Source organism: Dipodomys merriami, unplaced genomic scaffold (assembly GCF_024711535.1).
Source record: "Dipodomys merriami isolate MVZ:Mamm:240054 unplaced genomic scaffold, mDipMer1.0.p SCAF_151, whole genome shotgun sequence".
Lineage (NCBI taxonomy): Eukaryota > Metazoa > Chordata > Mammalia > Rodentia > Heteromyidae > Dipodomys > Dipodomys merriami.
In genome coordinates, this window is record NW_027202838.1 from 91262 (window position 1) to 106435 (window position 15174).

Sequence of the window (15174 nt, forward strand, 5' to 3'; positions counted from 1 at the left end):
TCTCTACCACTTGAGCCACAGTGCCACTTCCAGCTTTTTTCTTTTTCTTTTTTTTTTTTTTTTTGAGACTAGAATTCTGTTTTATTTAAAGATAGGATTTTAAAGGATTGGGACTTCAGGGTGTGTTTGTTTTTTCTTTCTTTCTTTTTAACTGTAAAATGGGGTCAAAGTTAGTTTCATATTGAGCTGGAAGATTTTCCCCCTATGAACCTAATGCAGGCTGAGTTCTCTGTTACCTCCTGACCAAGCAATTCTGACGTGGTTGCTGTTCCATGGCTTCATGGAAGGACGTGTATGCATGCATGCATGTATGCATGTATGTATGCATGTATGTATGTATGTATATGTATTTATTTTTGTGCCAGTCCTGGGCTGAAACTCATGCACTGTCCCTGAGCTTTTTTGCTCAAGGCTAGTACCACTTGAGCCACAACACCACTCCCAGCTGTGTGTGTGTGTGTGTGTGTGTGTGTGTGTGAGATTAATTGGAGATATGAGTCTGAGTTTTCTACCCAGGCTGGCTTTGAACTGAATCTTCAGATCTCAGCCTCCTAAGTAGCTAGGATTATAGGCCTGAACCATAGGCTCCTGGCTTTATTTTTTTTAAATCTACAAATGGGGTGACATTTTTGTTCTTTGTCTACAAACATTTCCTCTTTCTGCCTATGTTTACAACATGTGTCTCATCGAAGGCCTGCTACCTGGAGTTGGCCTATAGACATGCTATGTTACAATCCCTTGTATCCTATTTCACAACCCTTAGAGGATGCCCCAAACCACAAACGGAACTGAGCCTTGCAGGACCAATGGTTTTCCTATCCATGTACACCTAGGATAATGTTTCGTTTGTAAACTAGGCACAATAAGGGATTGGCAAAAACAACAATCACAACAACATACTGTAAGAAGTTAGTTAATTTTTGGAATCCTCCACTTAGTATTTTCAGACTGCATTTGCTTGTAGAAACCGAGAAATGAGGTCATGTGCTCTAGGGGCTGCTTCCAGCCAATAGCTGACCATTAAAACATTCTTCCAGTTCCTTCCATTTTCATCCCCAAATTGAAAGCAATGGTAACAGCCTCAGGTAGTTGATCACATTTTCCTTTGCTCTGCTTATTGAATCAGATGAAAGCAGTTGGGGAATCTCTAAATTCAATAGAGTATTAGAAGGAAGAGTGACAGCCAGGAACTTCTCACTGATGAGTAACAGACAGACCAATTTCACTCGTAAGTCTTCATTCACAACATCCACCAGATCTTGTAGCCAATGCAACTTCATCTACAAACTGCTGGCCCATGATAGGTGCTGTTGCGGTTTGAATGTGCAGTGGAAACTTAAATCCCCAAATGGTTTCATGCTCATTATTAAAGAGCTTGAAGTTGTGAGTTCAAGCTCTTTCTCTCTCATTGTCCCTTCCTCTTCTGCTTTCTGCTATGAGATGATGCAGCATGAAGGGCCCCTCTATCTTGCATTTCCCAGCTTAACTGCATGGCTGGTCTTCAGAACCCCAGGGCCTGCTTCCAATCCGGGCTCGGACAGCATAAGCCGTTGACAGGCTGAAGGCCTTGTCATTGCTCCCTTTCCACTTTGGACATGTTACTTCTCCAGGACTTGAAATGTGCAACTTAGAATCTCTTTCCAAGCAGTATGGAGGTTCCTCAAAAGACTTCACATAGAACTCCCCTATGACCCAGCAATCCCACTTTTGGGCATTTACCCTAATGTTTACAAAAAAGACCACACTAAAGCTACCAGCACAACTATGTTTATTGCAGCATTATTTACCATAGCTAAGATATGGAACCAACCCAGATGCCCCTCAGTAGATGAATGGATCAAGAAAATGTGGTATATATACACAATGGAATTCTATGCCTCCATCAGAAAGAATGACATTGCCCCATTTGTTAGGAAATGGAAAGGCTTGGAAAAAATTATATTAAGTGAAGTAAGCCAGGCCCAAAGAAACATAGGTCCCATGGTTTCCCTTATTTGCAATATCTAGTATAGGTATGAGTCAAGCGGAAAAGGTCAGATAATGTGATGTTAGGAAAACGAACCCTTAAATATGTATTTTAATGTTTTCGTTTCTTTCATGCATGTGTTTCTAACGCATTTATAAGATTATTTCTTTGTTGCTTTGTATGTCCCTCCCCCACAGTGTAACCCCCGCTTTCACTATATTTGATGTCAGTATAACATGTGGAGGAGATGGGGACAAACAAGTCGTTTAAGGATTCAGGTGGACCTGTTGCAACAATGAGAAGTACAAAATGTCATGTCAAAACCAGCTTTACAAAGTCGGTGTGTGTGGGGGAGGGGGGTATGATTGGGTGGGGGGGAAGGGGGGAGGCTGGGAAGGGAGGTGAAGGGTAAACAAAGGAGGAGGTTGCAATGCTTGGTAAGAAATGTATGCATTATCCTGCCCATGTAATTGTAACTCCTCTGTACAGTATGTTCACAAATAAAATTAAATTAAATTAAAAAGAAAAAAAAATCTCTTTCCAAATAGGGAGCATCCTCAGTGCTGGTAAGTAGTTTGCAGGGTCCCTAAGACAGTTCACTTCAGGAGGACTGAGACTCTGGCAGTCATTGGCACTTACCCCAGTCCCTTCTGTAATACCCAGATGACAAACATACAACCAGTCTAATGGAACTGTAGGCTGTCAGGGAAGCTATCCCAGGGAGGTGTCACACCTTGGAATCCACCACAAAGTCCAACAGGAGGTGCTGGAGGAAGCACTGCTTTCTGGAGACTACATCCCACTGCCCGCTGCAGAAATCAGGGAACTGGGGAGTGCGCGTGGCCTTTTGGGCCGGGAGGTGAGGCAAGGCCGGGGCTGGGCGGGGCTGGGCGGGGCTGGGCGGGGCGCCGCAGGCACTGCACTCTAGGCCTTGGAGTTTTCTGAGTTCTCTGTGGCCAGGCATCCCGCATCCCACTGCCAGTGGCCGGGGTCGCCCCAGCTTTTTTCTTTTTGCTTATGTGGTGCTGAGGAATCAAAACCAGGGCCTCATGCATGCAAGGCAAGCACTCTACCACTGAGCCACCTTCCTAGCCCCCAAGGTTCTTAATTTGACTGTTTAGGAAAGTGAGAATTAGGAGCTTCTCAAACCTGTGTTTGCATCATCTTTACTGGTGTCAAGCAGGTTCAATGGCAAATAGCAAGTCATTGCACAAGGGTGCTCTGAGTATTTCGATACAGGGAATTAGGCCATTTGGCAACCATTATTGGAACACTATAACATTAGAAAAATGAATTGTATATATTTTTCCGGTATAACTCTAAGTATGTATGAGGTAGAGCACAAATGGTCACTGGAGTCCTAAGATGGATACCTGTGCATTAATAGATTAATAGCTCATGTGTCCCTAAGTGTATTTCAGTAATAACTAGTTTTAGTAAAAATGTGATATAATTTTTTTTGGTTTCAATTATTCAATTATTTTGTGGGAACATTAGTTTTATGAATTCTACATGTATATTAAACATAGACATGAATTGCTTTTATACTATACCAACTAATGGACTGTGGATTTGTCTTTAGTGTTCAATGCTTTACTTCACACTTGAAACAACCTTCCCTTATAAGAAGGCTTTATGCTTTTCCAGCTTATGTATAATGGTTTGAGCAGGAAAATCTGGGGCAAAATCACACAGGTTTTTTCCTGACTTTGTAATTTGGCTTATCTTCCAGCCATGCTTCCAGAATCATCTGTTCATTGTCAACAGCAAGAAAGAATGAACGGATCTCTGGTGAGTTGCTTTTTATTCCTCTTTACTGTACATTCCATTTTATGAACCTAAGTATGTCTAAGATTTAAAAACAGAAAAAACAGGTCCAGCTTGAGGAACATGTTCATAAATTAATTAAAAATTGCTTATAGATTTAGTAGTTTATAAAATCTCACCTTTTGTCTTGAGTGCAGATTTGCTTGTTTCCAATGTTTTAAAATTTATTTATTGAGATGAAGTGATTACTTAAATTTCCACAATATTTTGGGATAGTTAGCCAAAGTCACAAACACATTTTTAACTTTACAAGGCTAATTGTCATCATCATGGTCTATGAAGCTTGTGAACTCTACAAACTTTGACAATACAACTATCTCTTCCATGTCGGGTGATATGCACATTTCTTTCTTTGTGCTTAGTGTAAGCTATTCCCTCTTTCTCTCTCATTCCCTCCCTTCCACTACTGCCCTTGAGTTGTGTATGTAGTTCACTTTCATGGATGTCCAGGGCAGCTGATAGACCCCTTTGCTGTATTTTATCACTTGTTTCTTTCTGATTCTATACCCTCCTCCTAGATTCCCTCATATGTGCACTTGTATATCAGGGAGACCATATGTCAGCTTGGCTTATTTTGCTCAACATGATTTGTTCTAGTTCTATTTTCCTACAAATGTTATTATTTTGTCCTTTCTAATGGCTACATAAAAAATTCCATTGTATATAGGTACCACAATTTTGGATCCATTCATCTGTAGTGGGCATCTGTGTTGTTTCCATATCTTGGCTATTGTGAAAAGTGCAGCAATGAACATGGAGGTGCATGTGTCCTTGTATCCTGGTTCCTGTTGCTCAGGGTAGATACCTAGGAGTGATATAGCTGGGTCATAGGTAAGGTGTATGTTTAGTTTTCTGAGGAACCTCCAGACTGCTTTTTCCAGAGTGGTTGCATTAGTTACATTCCCACTGCGAATGCATTCCCACCACTAATCTTTCTCCACATCCCCACCTTCATTTGTTGTTGTTTGAATTTAGGATCTAAGCCATTCTGACTATGGTAAGGTGGTACCTCAGGGTTGTTTTTATTTGCATTTCCTTTATGCCCTGGGATGATGAACATTTCCTGTGTTTAATTGCCATTTTTATCTCTTCTTCTGAGAAATTTCCCTTTAGATCCCTTTCCCATTTAATTATTGGTTTGTTAGATTTGGGAGAGATTAGTTTCTTGAGTTCCCTGTATATAGTGGATATTAGGCCTTTGTCTGGTATATTGCTGGTAAATATCTTTTCCCAGTTGTTTGGCTGTCTTTCTAGTTTGGTAGCTATGTCTGTAGCTGTGCAGAAACTTTTTATTTTAAGGTAGTCCCAGTTGTCGAGTCTCTCTCCAATTGTTGTGACCCTGGGACTCTCTGTTCAAGAAGGTACTGCTTGTGTCTTTAAGTTCCAGTGTCGCTCCTACTCTGTCCTGCGGTAGTTTCAGAGTTTGAGGTTTGATGTTAAGATCTTTAATCCATTTTGAGTTGATATTAGTGCATGGTATTAGGCTGGGGTCCACTATAGTTTTCTGCATGTGGCTGCCCAGTTTTCCCAGCACCAATCGTTGAAGAGACTATGTTTTTTCCAGTGTATGTCTTTAGCTCCTTTGTCAAACAGCAGCTGATGGTAAGTATGTGGTTTTATTTCTAGGTCTTCTAGTCTATTCCATTGGTTTTCAGGTCTATTTTTGTGCCAACACAAAGCTGTTTTGTTATTATGACTCTATAGAAGAGCTTGAAATCTGGTATTGTGATACCTCCTGCTTTGCTCCTTTTGCCTAGGATTGCTTTGGGTATTCTAGGTCTTTTGCAGTTCCCGATGAATTTTTGGGTTGTTTTCTCTATTTCCATAAAGAATGTCATTGGGATTTTTATTGGAACTGCATTGAATTTGTATATCATTTTTGGCAGGATGGCCATTTTCACAATGTTGATTCTGCCTATGCAAGAACATGGAAGGTCTTTCCATTTCCTGGTGTCCTCTTTAATTTCTTTCTTTAGGCTTTTATAGTTTTCACTAAATAGGTCCTTTACATCTTTGGTTAGGTTAATTCCTAGCCATTTGGAGGTTATTATGAATGAGGTTGTTTTCCTGATTTCCCTTTCTTCTTGTATATTGTTGATATACTGAAAGGCAACTGATTTTTGTGCACTAGTTTCATATCCTGCTACTTTGCCCAAGTGACTTATAAGTTCTGTGAGTTTGGGAGTGGAATTTTGGGGGTCGTTTAGGTATAAGATCATGTCATCTGCAAATAGGTATAGTTTAATTTCTTCCTTCCTTTTGTGGCTCTCTTTAATGTCCTTTTCTTACCTTATTGCTCTGGCTAAGGATTCCAGAACTATTTATTCTAGATTTTCTACTCACTAGCTTTCGTTATTTTTCTCGCTCTCTCTTTTTGTATCTATTTTTCTATCACTTTTTCATTTTTCTCTCAGGGCCTCTTCCGTCCATCTGTCTCTTTTTTTCTTTTCTTCAACTGATCTATCTGGGAATTAGTTTTTCTTACTGATCAATTTAATTTGCTGATGTGGCTCTTAGAATTCAGATTTTTATTATCCATTATATAGGGAAAGTGTTGCCTAGATAGTTCTATGGGATTCCAGAGCCAAAGAAAATTAGAAAAACCTAAAGACATATACACATAGAGAGATTGTTAGTTATTTCATTATAATTTTGATATGAATTTTTCTCATTACTATTATTTACTATTTGCATATATTCTTCAGTTTTTTTCCCATTTTAAAATCAGATTTTCTGTGCAGTAGTTTTGGATTGGTTTTATATTTTCTAATGCATTCCAGTAATTAACATATTTAGAAATATTTGAGAACATTTTCTTTTATACCATGTTTTTTCTTTTTGGTTCATTGTACCTTTTGAAGGAAAAGTTTTAAGTGTATGAATTTAAATAATGTTTAGCTTTGTATCAGATACTTTTGGTGTCCTATCCAAGGAGTTACTGTCAAATCTAATGTCATGAAGCTTTTCTTCCCTCCTCTCTTCTTTTCTTCCTGCCCTTTCCCTCTCTTTCCCTCTTCTCCACACCTCTCTTGCCCCTCTTCTTTCTTCTTTTCCCTACCCCTTTGCTCCCCTTCTCTCCCTGTTCCACTTTTTCTTTTCTCTTTAGCTCTGAGATGAGGATTGCTGTGTTGTCACAGTTGGTATCTAACTTGGAAACTCATTTGATATTCCTACCTCAATCACCATCATACCTTTCTTGGGCTAGTACTGGATCTTGAACTCACACCCCTCATAGTCAGTTAGCTTCTTCATTCAATGTTGGGCCCATCACTTTAGCCATGAGTCCAACCTGCTTATTAGCTGCTTAAATTGAGTTGTATACTCAGGCTGGTTTATAGACCTCAGCCTCCAAAGTAAGTAGGATAGGATACCAGTTGAGCCAGAAGCAATTGTTTTGTTTATTCTTACCTGAATATTTAACATTAACAGTTAATTGGATATTACAATGAAACAAGATTATTGTTATTGGTTTATGCAGAATTAATATTCAACCTAAACTCAAATATTTCATGATTCAAATTAAGTGTTGTATTTTATTTCAAATAATCTTTTCAAGAAATATTTTATTACTCCCTCACCTATAGTCTATATTGTAGGAGGTAGGCAATGTTCACAAAAATTCATGCTAGCAGTTCTTTTTTACTTAGGAAGGAAGTATCAGGATATCTATGACCTCACTACATTCTTTAGAAAATTAATAACAAAAATGATTGACATAGGATATTGTTATTGTGGGAACTAAGTCAAATCTTGTATGGCCTTATCAATCATTAGCTACTTTCTCGAGTACTATTACTCCATTTAACATTAACCTGGACACTGTGCTTTTTGTAGATCTACTAAAGTGGTATGTAGTCTATGTGATATCCTTAATGTGTTTTGATTGCTTACAACAATACTTTTTAATAGAAGATCTAAATAGGCTCTTCACTGGGAAGAAAAAGTAATTTTTTTTACTACATTGTTACCCTAATATGTAGTAAATTTTATCAAAACATCTTTCTGGTACCTACTTACATTTAATGTTATCATGTCAGGTTATTAGCTCCTTAGAATTGTTATCTTCTTTCTCTTGCTAGCACCAAAAATGTGTTCTGATTTATTAGGGAATCTTTGTATTTTAATTAGTGTTAACATAGAGGCAAAATATTTGATTTTTAATTCTCCCAATGTATAGATGACACAAAATACATGTTAAAAGGGTGAAATTCCAGACGTACTGTTCCCATGACTGAAGGCTAATTATTTGATGGAAATATACCCTCACAGAAGCTGGTGTCATTTGGTGATTTGTCTGTGGACTTTAGCTGGGAGGAGTGGATGGACCTGGACACTGCTCAGAGGACCTTGTATAGAGATGTAATGCTGGAGACCTACAACAACCTGGTGTCTTTGGGTGAGCAAAAGTCATACTAATTTGCAAAGTCAAATGATTTGTTTTCAGTAGATAGCTGAATATTTGTCAGATTTTCAATAGTATTTAGATGTAAGGTTCCAGTGTGTGAGAAGTATCATTTCTTTTTTTTTTTTTGATTTTTTTTTTTTATAATTTAATTTTATTTTATTTGTGAACATACTGTACAGAGGAGTTACAATTGCATGGGCAGGATAATGCGTACATTTCTTACCAAGCATTGCAGCCTCCTCCTGTGTTTACCCTTCACATCCCTACCCAGCCTCCCCCCTCCCCCCCAATCCCCATCCTTCTCCTTCCCCCCCCTTCCCCCCCATCCCCCCGCACCGACGTTGTAAAGCTTGTTTTGGACATGACAACTTGTACTTCTCATTGTTGCAACAGGTCCACCTGTATCCTTAAACAACTGGTTTTTCCCCATCTCCTCCTCAAGTTATACTGACATCAAATATAGTGAAAGCAGGGGTTATACTATGGGGGAGGGACATATAAAGCAACAAAGAGATAATCTTATAAATGCGTTAGAAACACATGCATGAAAGAAAAAAACCTTAAAATATACATCTAAGGGTTCATTTTCCTGACATCACATTATTTGACCTTTTCCACTTGACTCATACATATACTAGATATTACAAATAAGGGAAACCATGGGACCTATGTTTCTTTGGGCCTGGCTTACTTCACTTAATAGAATTTTTTCCAAGTTTTTCCATTTCCTAACAAATGGGGCAATGTCATTCTTTCTGATGGAGGCATAAAATTCCATTTTGTATATATACCACATTTTCTTGATCCATTCATCTACTGAGGTGCATCTGGGTTGGTTCCATATCTTAGCTATGGTAAGTAATGCTGCAATAAACATAGTTGTGCTAGTAGCTTTAGTGTGGTCTTGTTTGTAAACATTTGGGTAAATTCTTCCAAAGGAAAACTTCAACTTTATCATGTAACTCCTGAGGCAATTTTATTCTCATTCTTCAAGAAGCAAATCAGAAATTTGACAAAAGTTTTAAACTATGCTCCACTAACAGGAGACTGTCTTCCCAAACTTGAGGTGATTATTTTAGGTGGTATACAGTAGAAGAGGTATGACTATTGGAAATATGAACTGGAAATCACTAGTTGAAAGTGGCTATTTATAATCCAAACCTGTCCCTGGGTGCAATGGCTCAAGCCTATAATCCTAGCTACTCAGAAGGCTGAATCTGGGGAATTTCAGTTTGAAGCCAGCAATGGCTGAATAGTCCCCATGAGACTCTTATCTCCAACTAACCACTCAAAAATTAAAAGTGTAGAGGGGACTTAAACTGGTACATTGCTATCATAGAGCACAAGGGCCGAGATTAAGCAACAAAACCGGTAAAATAAATCCAAAGCTGGGGGAAAGTCAATCATGAAGCCAGTGAGAACTGAGAAACAACATTTAAGAGCAACATTGTGAACAGGATGTCTGAGATGTTAGAGGAATGGTGACTCAGCATGAACAATAGTTCTGCATTGGTTCTTATTAGCAGGGCCCTGTGTTCCTAAACCTAACTTGATTGTCAAGCTGGAGCAAGGTGTAGAACCATGGATAGGAGAAGCCTCAGATAAGAATTTCACAGGTAAGTTAATGCGCCATGCATAGTGACATTGCATCCAGCCCCCAGTTGGTAAGTTCATCTTGTGCTGAACTGAGCAATTATGTTCCTAGTCAGAGAATTATGTGATCCTTTATCTCCTTTGTGAATCAAGAATTAATATGGAGATACCCTGAATTCTGTGTGGCAGTTGAGTTATAGTTAGCAATTCTCTTTCTCTGTGTGGAAATCATTCTGAAACAAACCAACAAAAAATAATGGAGGAAATGAGATATCATTTTCTTTGAAACTAGCACAATCCGGGTAAGTGGAAATAAGGAGTACTTCTGGGCTACTATCCTTTGAGAAAGCAAATTTCTTTTTTTTGGGGGGGGGGGTCCAGTCGTGGGCCTGAACTCTGGGCCTGGGCACTGTCCCTCAGCTCTTAAGCATAAGGCTAGCGCTCTACCATTTGAGCCACAGTGCCACTTTCCGGCTTTTTTTTTCTGCTTATGTGGTGCTGAGGAATCAAACCCAGGGCCTCATGCATGCAAGGCAAGCGCTGTACCACTGAGCCACCTTCCCAGCCCCAGAGAAGGCAAATTTCTTAACAGTCATGGTTGGCAGAGACTGGGATTCAGAACCAAAGATTTTAGTATAGAGAGGATAATTGAGTGATCTTTACCTGGAGGATATTTGGTCTTCCATGAATCTAAAAGGCAGGAGTGTTAGAAAAGGAATTTTGATGAAACTTTGTTAAAGATGGAGAGAAATGGTTTTTAAAATTCTCAAAGGGACCTAAAAGTAATTCTTACTAAGAAGTTAGAACTGAAGAGATATAGGTATGAATCCTTACTTCTGAGAACAATTCCTGTTTAAGTGAAAGGCCAAGGGGTGTATAAAACATTCTTTTGGTCTCTGAATCTAGGAAATATTACTTTTCCTAACCTACTAGTTAAGAAAAAAGCAGCACAGTACATAAATTTTTTCAAGAAAAATGAAAAACACAGCAGCTATCCCCTTATGATCAAACAAAAGTATATTTGAGAAAAACAACACCATAATTACTAAAGGCAGATGGCTAGTACTTGGCTTAAAATTCTAGCAGCACATAGTTGAGTTATTTGAGTAAATATTTCCTCTGATATAAAAGAAGAAAAAATTTAAACACAAAAACATTATTTTCCACTGAAAGTAATCAGTATTACTTCAATACATTTGAGAAAAATGCATATATTTTCTATAAATCATTTCTGACTTTGATTTTTTAAAATCTCTAACAGTTACAATGAAATAAATGTCTACACTAAGTGAACTTTGGATTTTACTTATTTTTTATCTTTTTTTCTATGACTCATCTTAGATGTCCCAGGAATTGAGGATGTGATTAAGATGTGCCAGCAAAGTCCAGATGAATGTCTGTGTGAAGCAACAGTCACGAAAATTAACACAGTGGAGGAAAGGGTGAGATTAGTAATGACCCTTAATTTGAGCTCAAAACATAAGCCAGAGGTGATTAGAAATAATGTGAACTCCTTAGAGATAAGGACTGAGGATTTCATTGAGTATCAGAACATGCTTCTCTATAGTGAGCCTGATGAGATGCATGCTGCATGTAGGCCTGGTGTGTCTCCTGTAATTGAAGAATCCTGCAGATATTCAGAACATTTTAGTCAAAAGTAGGAGAACTCCAAATGAGCTGCAGAATTTTGAATATGAAGAAGGGAAGTATTAAACTCAGAGACCATATTCTTTTTTTAAATTTTTCTTATTTAAAAAGCTTTTTTGTCAGTTGTGGGGCTTGAACTCAGGGTCTGTGCACTGTCCCTCAGCTCTTCAGCTCAACGCAGTGCTCTACCACCTGAGCCACAGCACCAATTCCTGTTTTCTGGTACTTTATTGGAGATAAGAGTCTCACAGACTTTCCTGCCCTGCCTGGCTTTGAACCACAGTTCTTAGATCTCAGCCTCTTGAGTAACCAGGATTACAGCATGAACCACCAGTGCCTGGGTTAGAGATCATATTCTTTTTTTTTTGTCATGGGGCTTGAACTCTGGGCTTGGGTGCTGTCCTTGTGCTCTTCAGCTCAAGGTAAGCACTTCACCGCTTGAGTCACAGCACCACTTCCGTTTTTCTAGCAGTTTATTGGAGATAAGAGTCTCATGAACCTTCCTTCCTGCCCGGGCAGGATTGCGAACCGCAATCCTCAGATCTCAGCCTCCTGAGTAGCTAGGATTACAGGCGTGAGCCACCAGCGCCCGGCTAGAGATCATATTTTTTAGATGTAATTGGGTTTGTGTGAGAGAGACCTTCCACTTAGTAAATATAGAAAAGACTATAAGTCAGCTCTCCTTGTCTAAGAAATACTTCAGAGAGTAAGGAGAGCACCTGAATGTATGGTCTGTACGAAAACATTCTACTTTAGCCTTATAGTCACTACACATCAGAAAATATACTCAGGACAGAATCCTTGTCCATGTAGTGGACATTAGTCCATTAGTCTTTCACTAAAGCAATATACCTTACAAAACCTCAGAGCAAATCTCCAGAGGAGTAGTCTGATGAGTCTCCAATTTGCAAAATTTATCTTTCAGAAGTCAGACCTGACTTTCCAGCCTGAAACATGCACAGTAGAGCTACCCTATGCATATGAGGAATGTAGGAAATTTGCCACCCAGAAGTCATCTCTCAGCAGGCATTGGAGAACTCACACAGAAGAGAAAACTTCTGAATGCAAGAAATGTGGAAAGACCTTCAGGCAGTCATACCTCATTTTTCATCAGAGAACACACACAGGAGAGAAACCTTATGAATGTAACAAATGTGGAAAATCTTTCAGACACAAGGCAAACTTTACTGTCCATTGGAGAATCCATACAGGAGAGAAACCTTATGAATGTGACAACTGTGGAAACTACTTCAGACATAAGTCAGGCCTCACTTTGCATCAGAGAAGACACACAGGAGAGAAACCTTATAAATGTGACAAATGTGGAAGGTCTTTCACCCGTAAGACACACCTTCATGATCACCACAGAATACACACAGGAGAGAAACCTTATAAATGTGACAAATGTGGAAGGTCTTTCACCCGTAAGACACACCTTCATGTTCACCACAGAATACACACAGGAGAGAAACCTTATGCATGTATAAAATGTGGACAGTCTTTCACCCGTAAGGCATCCCTTCATGTTCATCAAAGAACACACACAGGAGAGAAACCTTATGAATGTGACAACTGTGGAAACACCTTCAGACAGAAGTCAGACCTCACTTTGCATCAGAGAAGACACACAGGAGAGAAACCTTATAAATGTGACAAATGTGGAAGGTCTTTCACCCGTAAGACACACCTTCATGATCACCACAGAATACACACAGGAGAGAAACCTTATAAATGTGACAAATGTGGAAGGTCTTTCACCCGTAAGACACACCTTCATGTTCACCACAGAATACACACAGGAGAGAAACCTTATGCATGTATAAAATGTGGACAGTCTTTCACCCGTAAGGCATCCCTTCATGTTCATCAAAGAACACACACAGGAGAGAAACCTTATGAATGTGACAACTGTGGAAACACCTTCAGACAGAAGTCAGACCTCACTTTGCATCAGAGAAGACACACAGGAGAGAAACCTTATAAATGTGACAAATGTGGAAGGTCTTTCACCCGTAAGACACACCTTCATGTTCACCACAGAATACACACAGGAGAGAAACCTTATGCCTGTATAAAATGTGGACAGTCTTTCACCCGTAAGGCATACCTTCATGTTCATCAAAGAACACACACAGGAGAGAAACCTTATGAATGTAACAAATGTGGAAAATCTTTCAGACACAAGGCAAACTTTACTGTTCATTGGAGAATCCATACAGGAGAGAAACCTTATGAATGTGACAACTGTGGAAACTCCTTCAGACATAAGTCAGACCTCACTTTGCATCAGAGAAGACACACAGGAGAGAATCCTTATAAATGTGACAAATGTGGAAAGTCTTTCACCCGTAAGACACACATTCATGTTCACCACAGAATACACACAGGAGAGAAACTTATGCCTGTATAAAATGTGGACAGTCTTTCACCCGTAAGGCATACCTTCATTTTCTTCAAAGAACACACACAAGAGAGAAACCTTATGAATGTAACAAATGTGGAAAATCTTGCAACTGGAAGGCAGAACTTACTATTCATCAGAGAACACACACAGGAGAGAAGCCTTATGAATGTAAGATGTATGAAAAGTCCTTTACCTGAAAGTCAACCCTCAACAAACATAAAAGAATTCACACAGGTGAGAAACCATATAAATGTAAAGAATGTGCAAAGTCTTTCATCCAGAAGACAGAACTTCATGTCCATCAGAGAATACACACAGAGAAAGCTTATGAATGTAAGATATGTGAAAAGTCCTTTACCCGAAAGTCAACCCTCAACAAACATAAAAGAATTCACACAGGTGAGAAACCATATAAATGTAACGAATGTGCAAAGTCTTTCATCCAGAAGACAGAACTTCGTGTCCATCAGAGAATACACACAGCAGAGAAACCTTATGAATGTAAGATATGTGAAAAATCCTTTACCCAGAAGTCAAACCTCAACAGGCATAAGAGAATTCACACAGGTGAGAAACCTTATGAATGCAATAAATGTGGAAAGTCAGCCGGAAGTCACATGTCACTTTGCATCAGAGAACACATACAGGATAGAAACCTTATGAATGCAACAACTATGGAAAGATTTTTAAGTGGAGGTCACACATGATAGAATTCACACAGTTGAGAAACCTTATAGATGAAGCAAATGTGGAAAATCATTTAACCAGAACCTCCCAACTCAGCAGGCATAAGTGAATTCATACACATGAGAAATCTTAGGAATATAACAAATGTGGAAGATCTTTCACCTGGAAAAAACTCAATTTATATCAGAGAACCCACACTGGATAGAAGCCTCATGCATGTAGCAAATGTGCAGTTTTTCACTCAGAAGGCACAGCTTAGTATTCTTCATTGACTACCGACAGGAGAGACATATTATGAATACAACAAATGTGGAAAGTTATTCAAGAAGACATAGGTCAGTTTGTCTCAGAAAATACCCAGAGGACAGAAGCCATATGAATGTAACAAATATGGAAATTCCTTAGCCATTAAGGCATAGCTGAGCCCTGGATTCAAATAGAACATGACATCTATACAATGAATAGATGATTCTATGCCACAGTTCCATGTTGGTTGTTGTGGATATGTTACTCCTGCCTATGTTATTCCAATTGTCTAACCATAGGAAAGTCAAGTGAGCCTTAACTCTACATCCTTTATATTGCAGCTCATAGATAATATCTACTGTTTCCTGTGATCTCAACCCAGCCCTGAGGGAAGGGTAG

The 15174-nt window shown here is 39.0% G+C and overlaps 1 protein-coding gene across 1 annotated transcript; it reads left to right on the forward strand.

Moving 5' to 3' along the window:
* The first annotated feature begins 5344 nt into the window (after window positions 1–5344).
* Window positions 5345–14549, forward strand: LOC138827151 (zinc finger protein 420-like). Its single transcript, XM_070022631.1, is given in 6 exon segments — window positions 5345–5395; window positions 8063–8189; window positions 9722–9814; window positions 11133–11233; window positions 12364–13803; window positions 13959–14549. Coding segments are annotated over 6 exon segments (2403 nt in total).
* The last annotated feature ends 625 nt before the right edge of the window (window positions 14550–15174 follow it).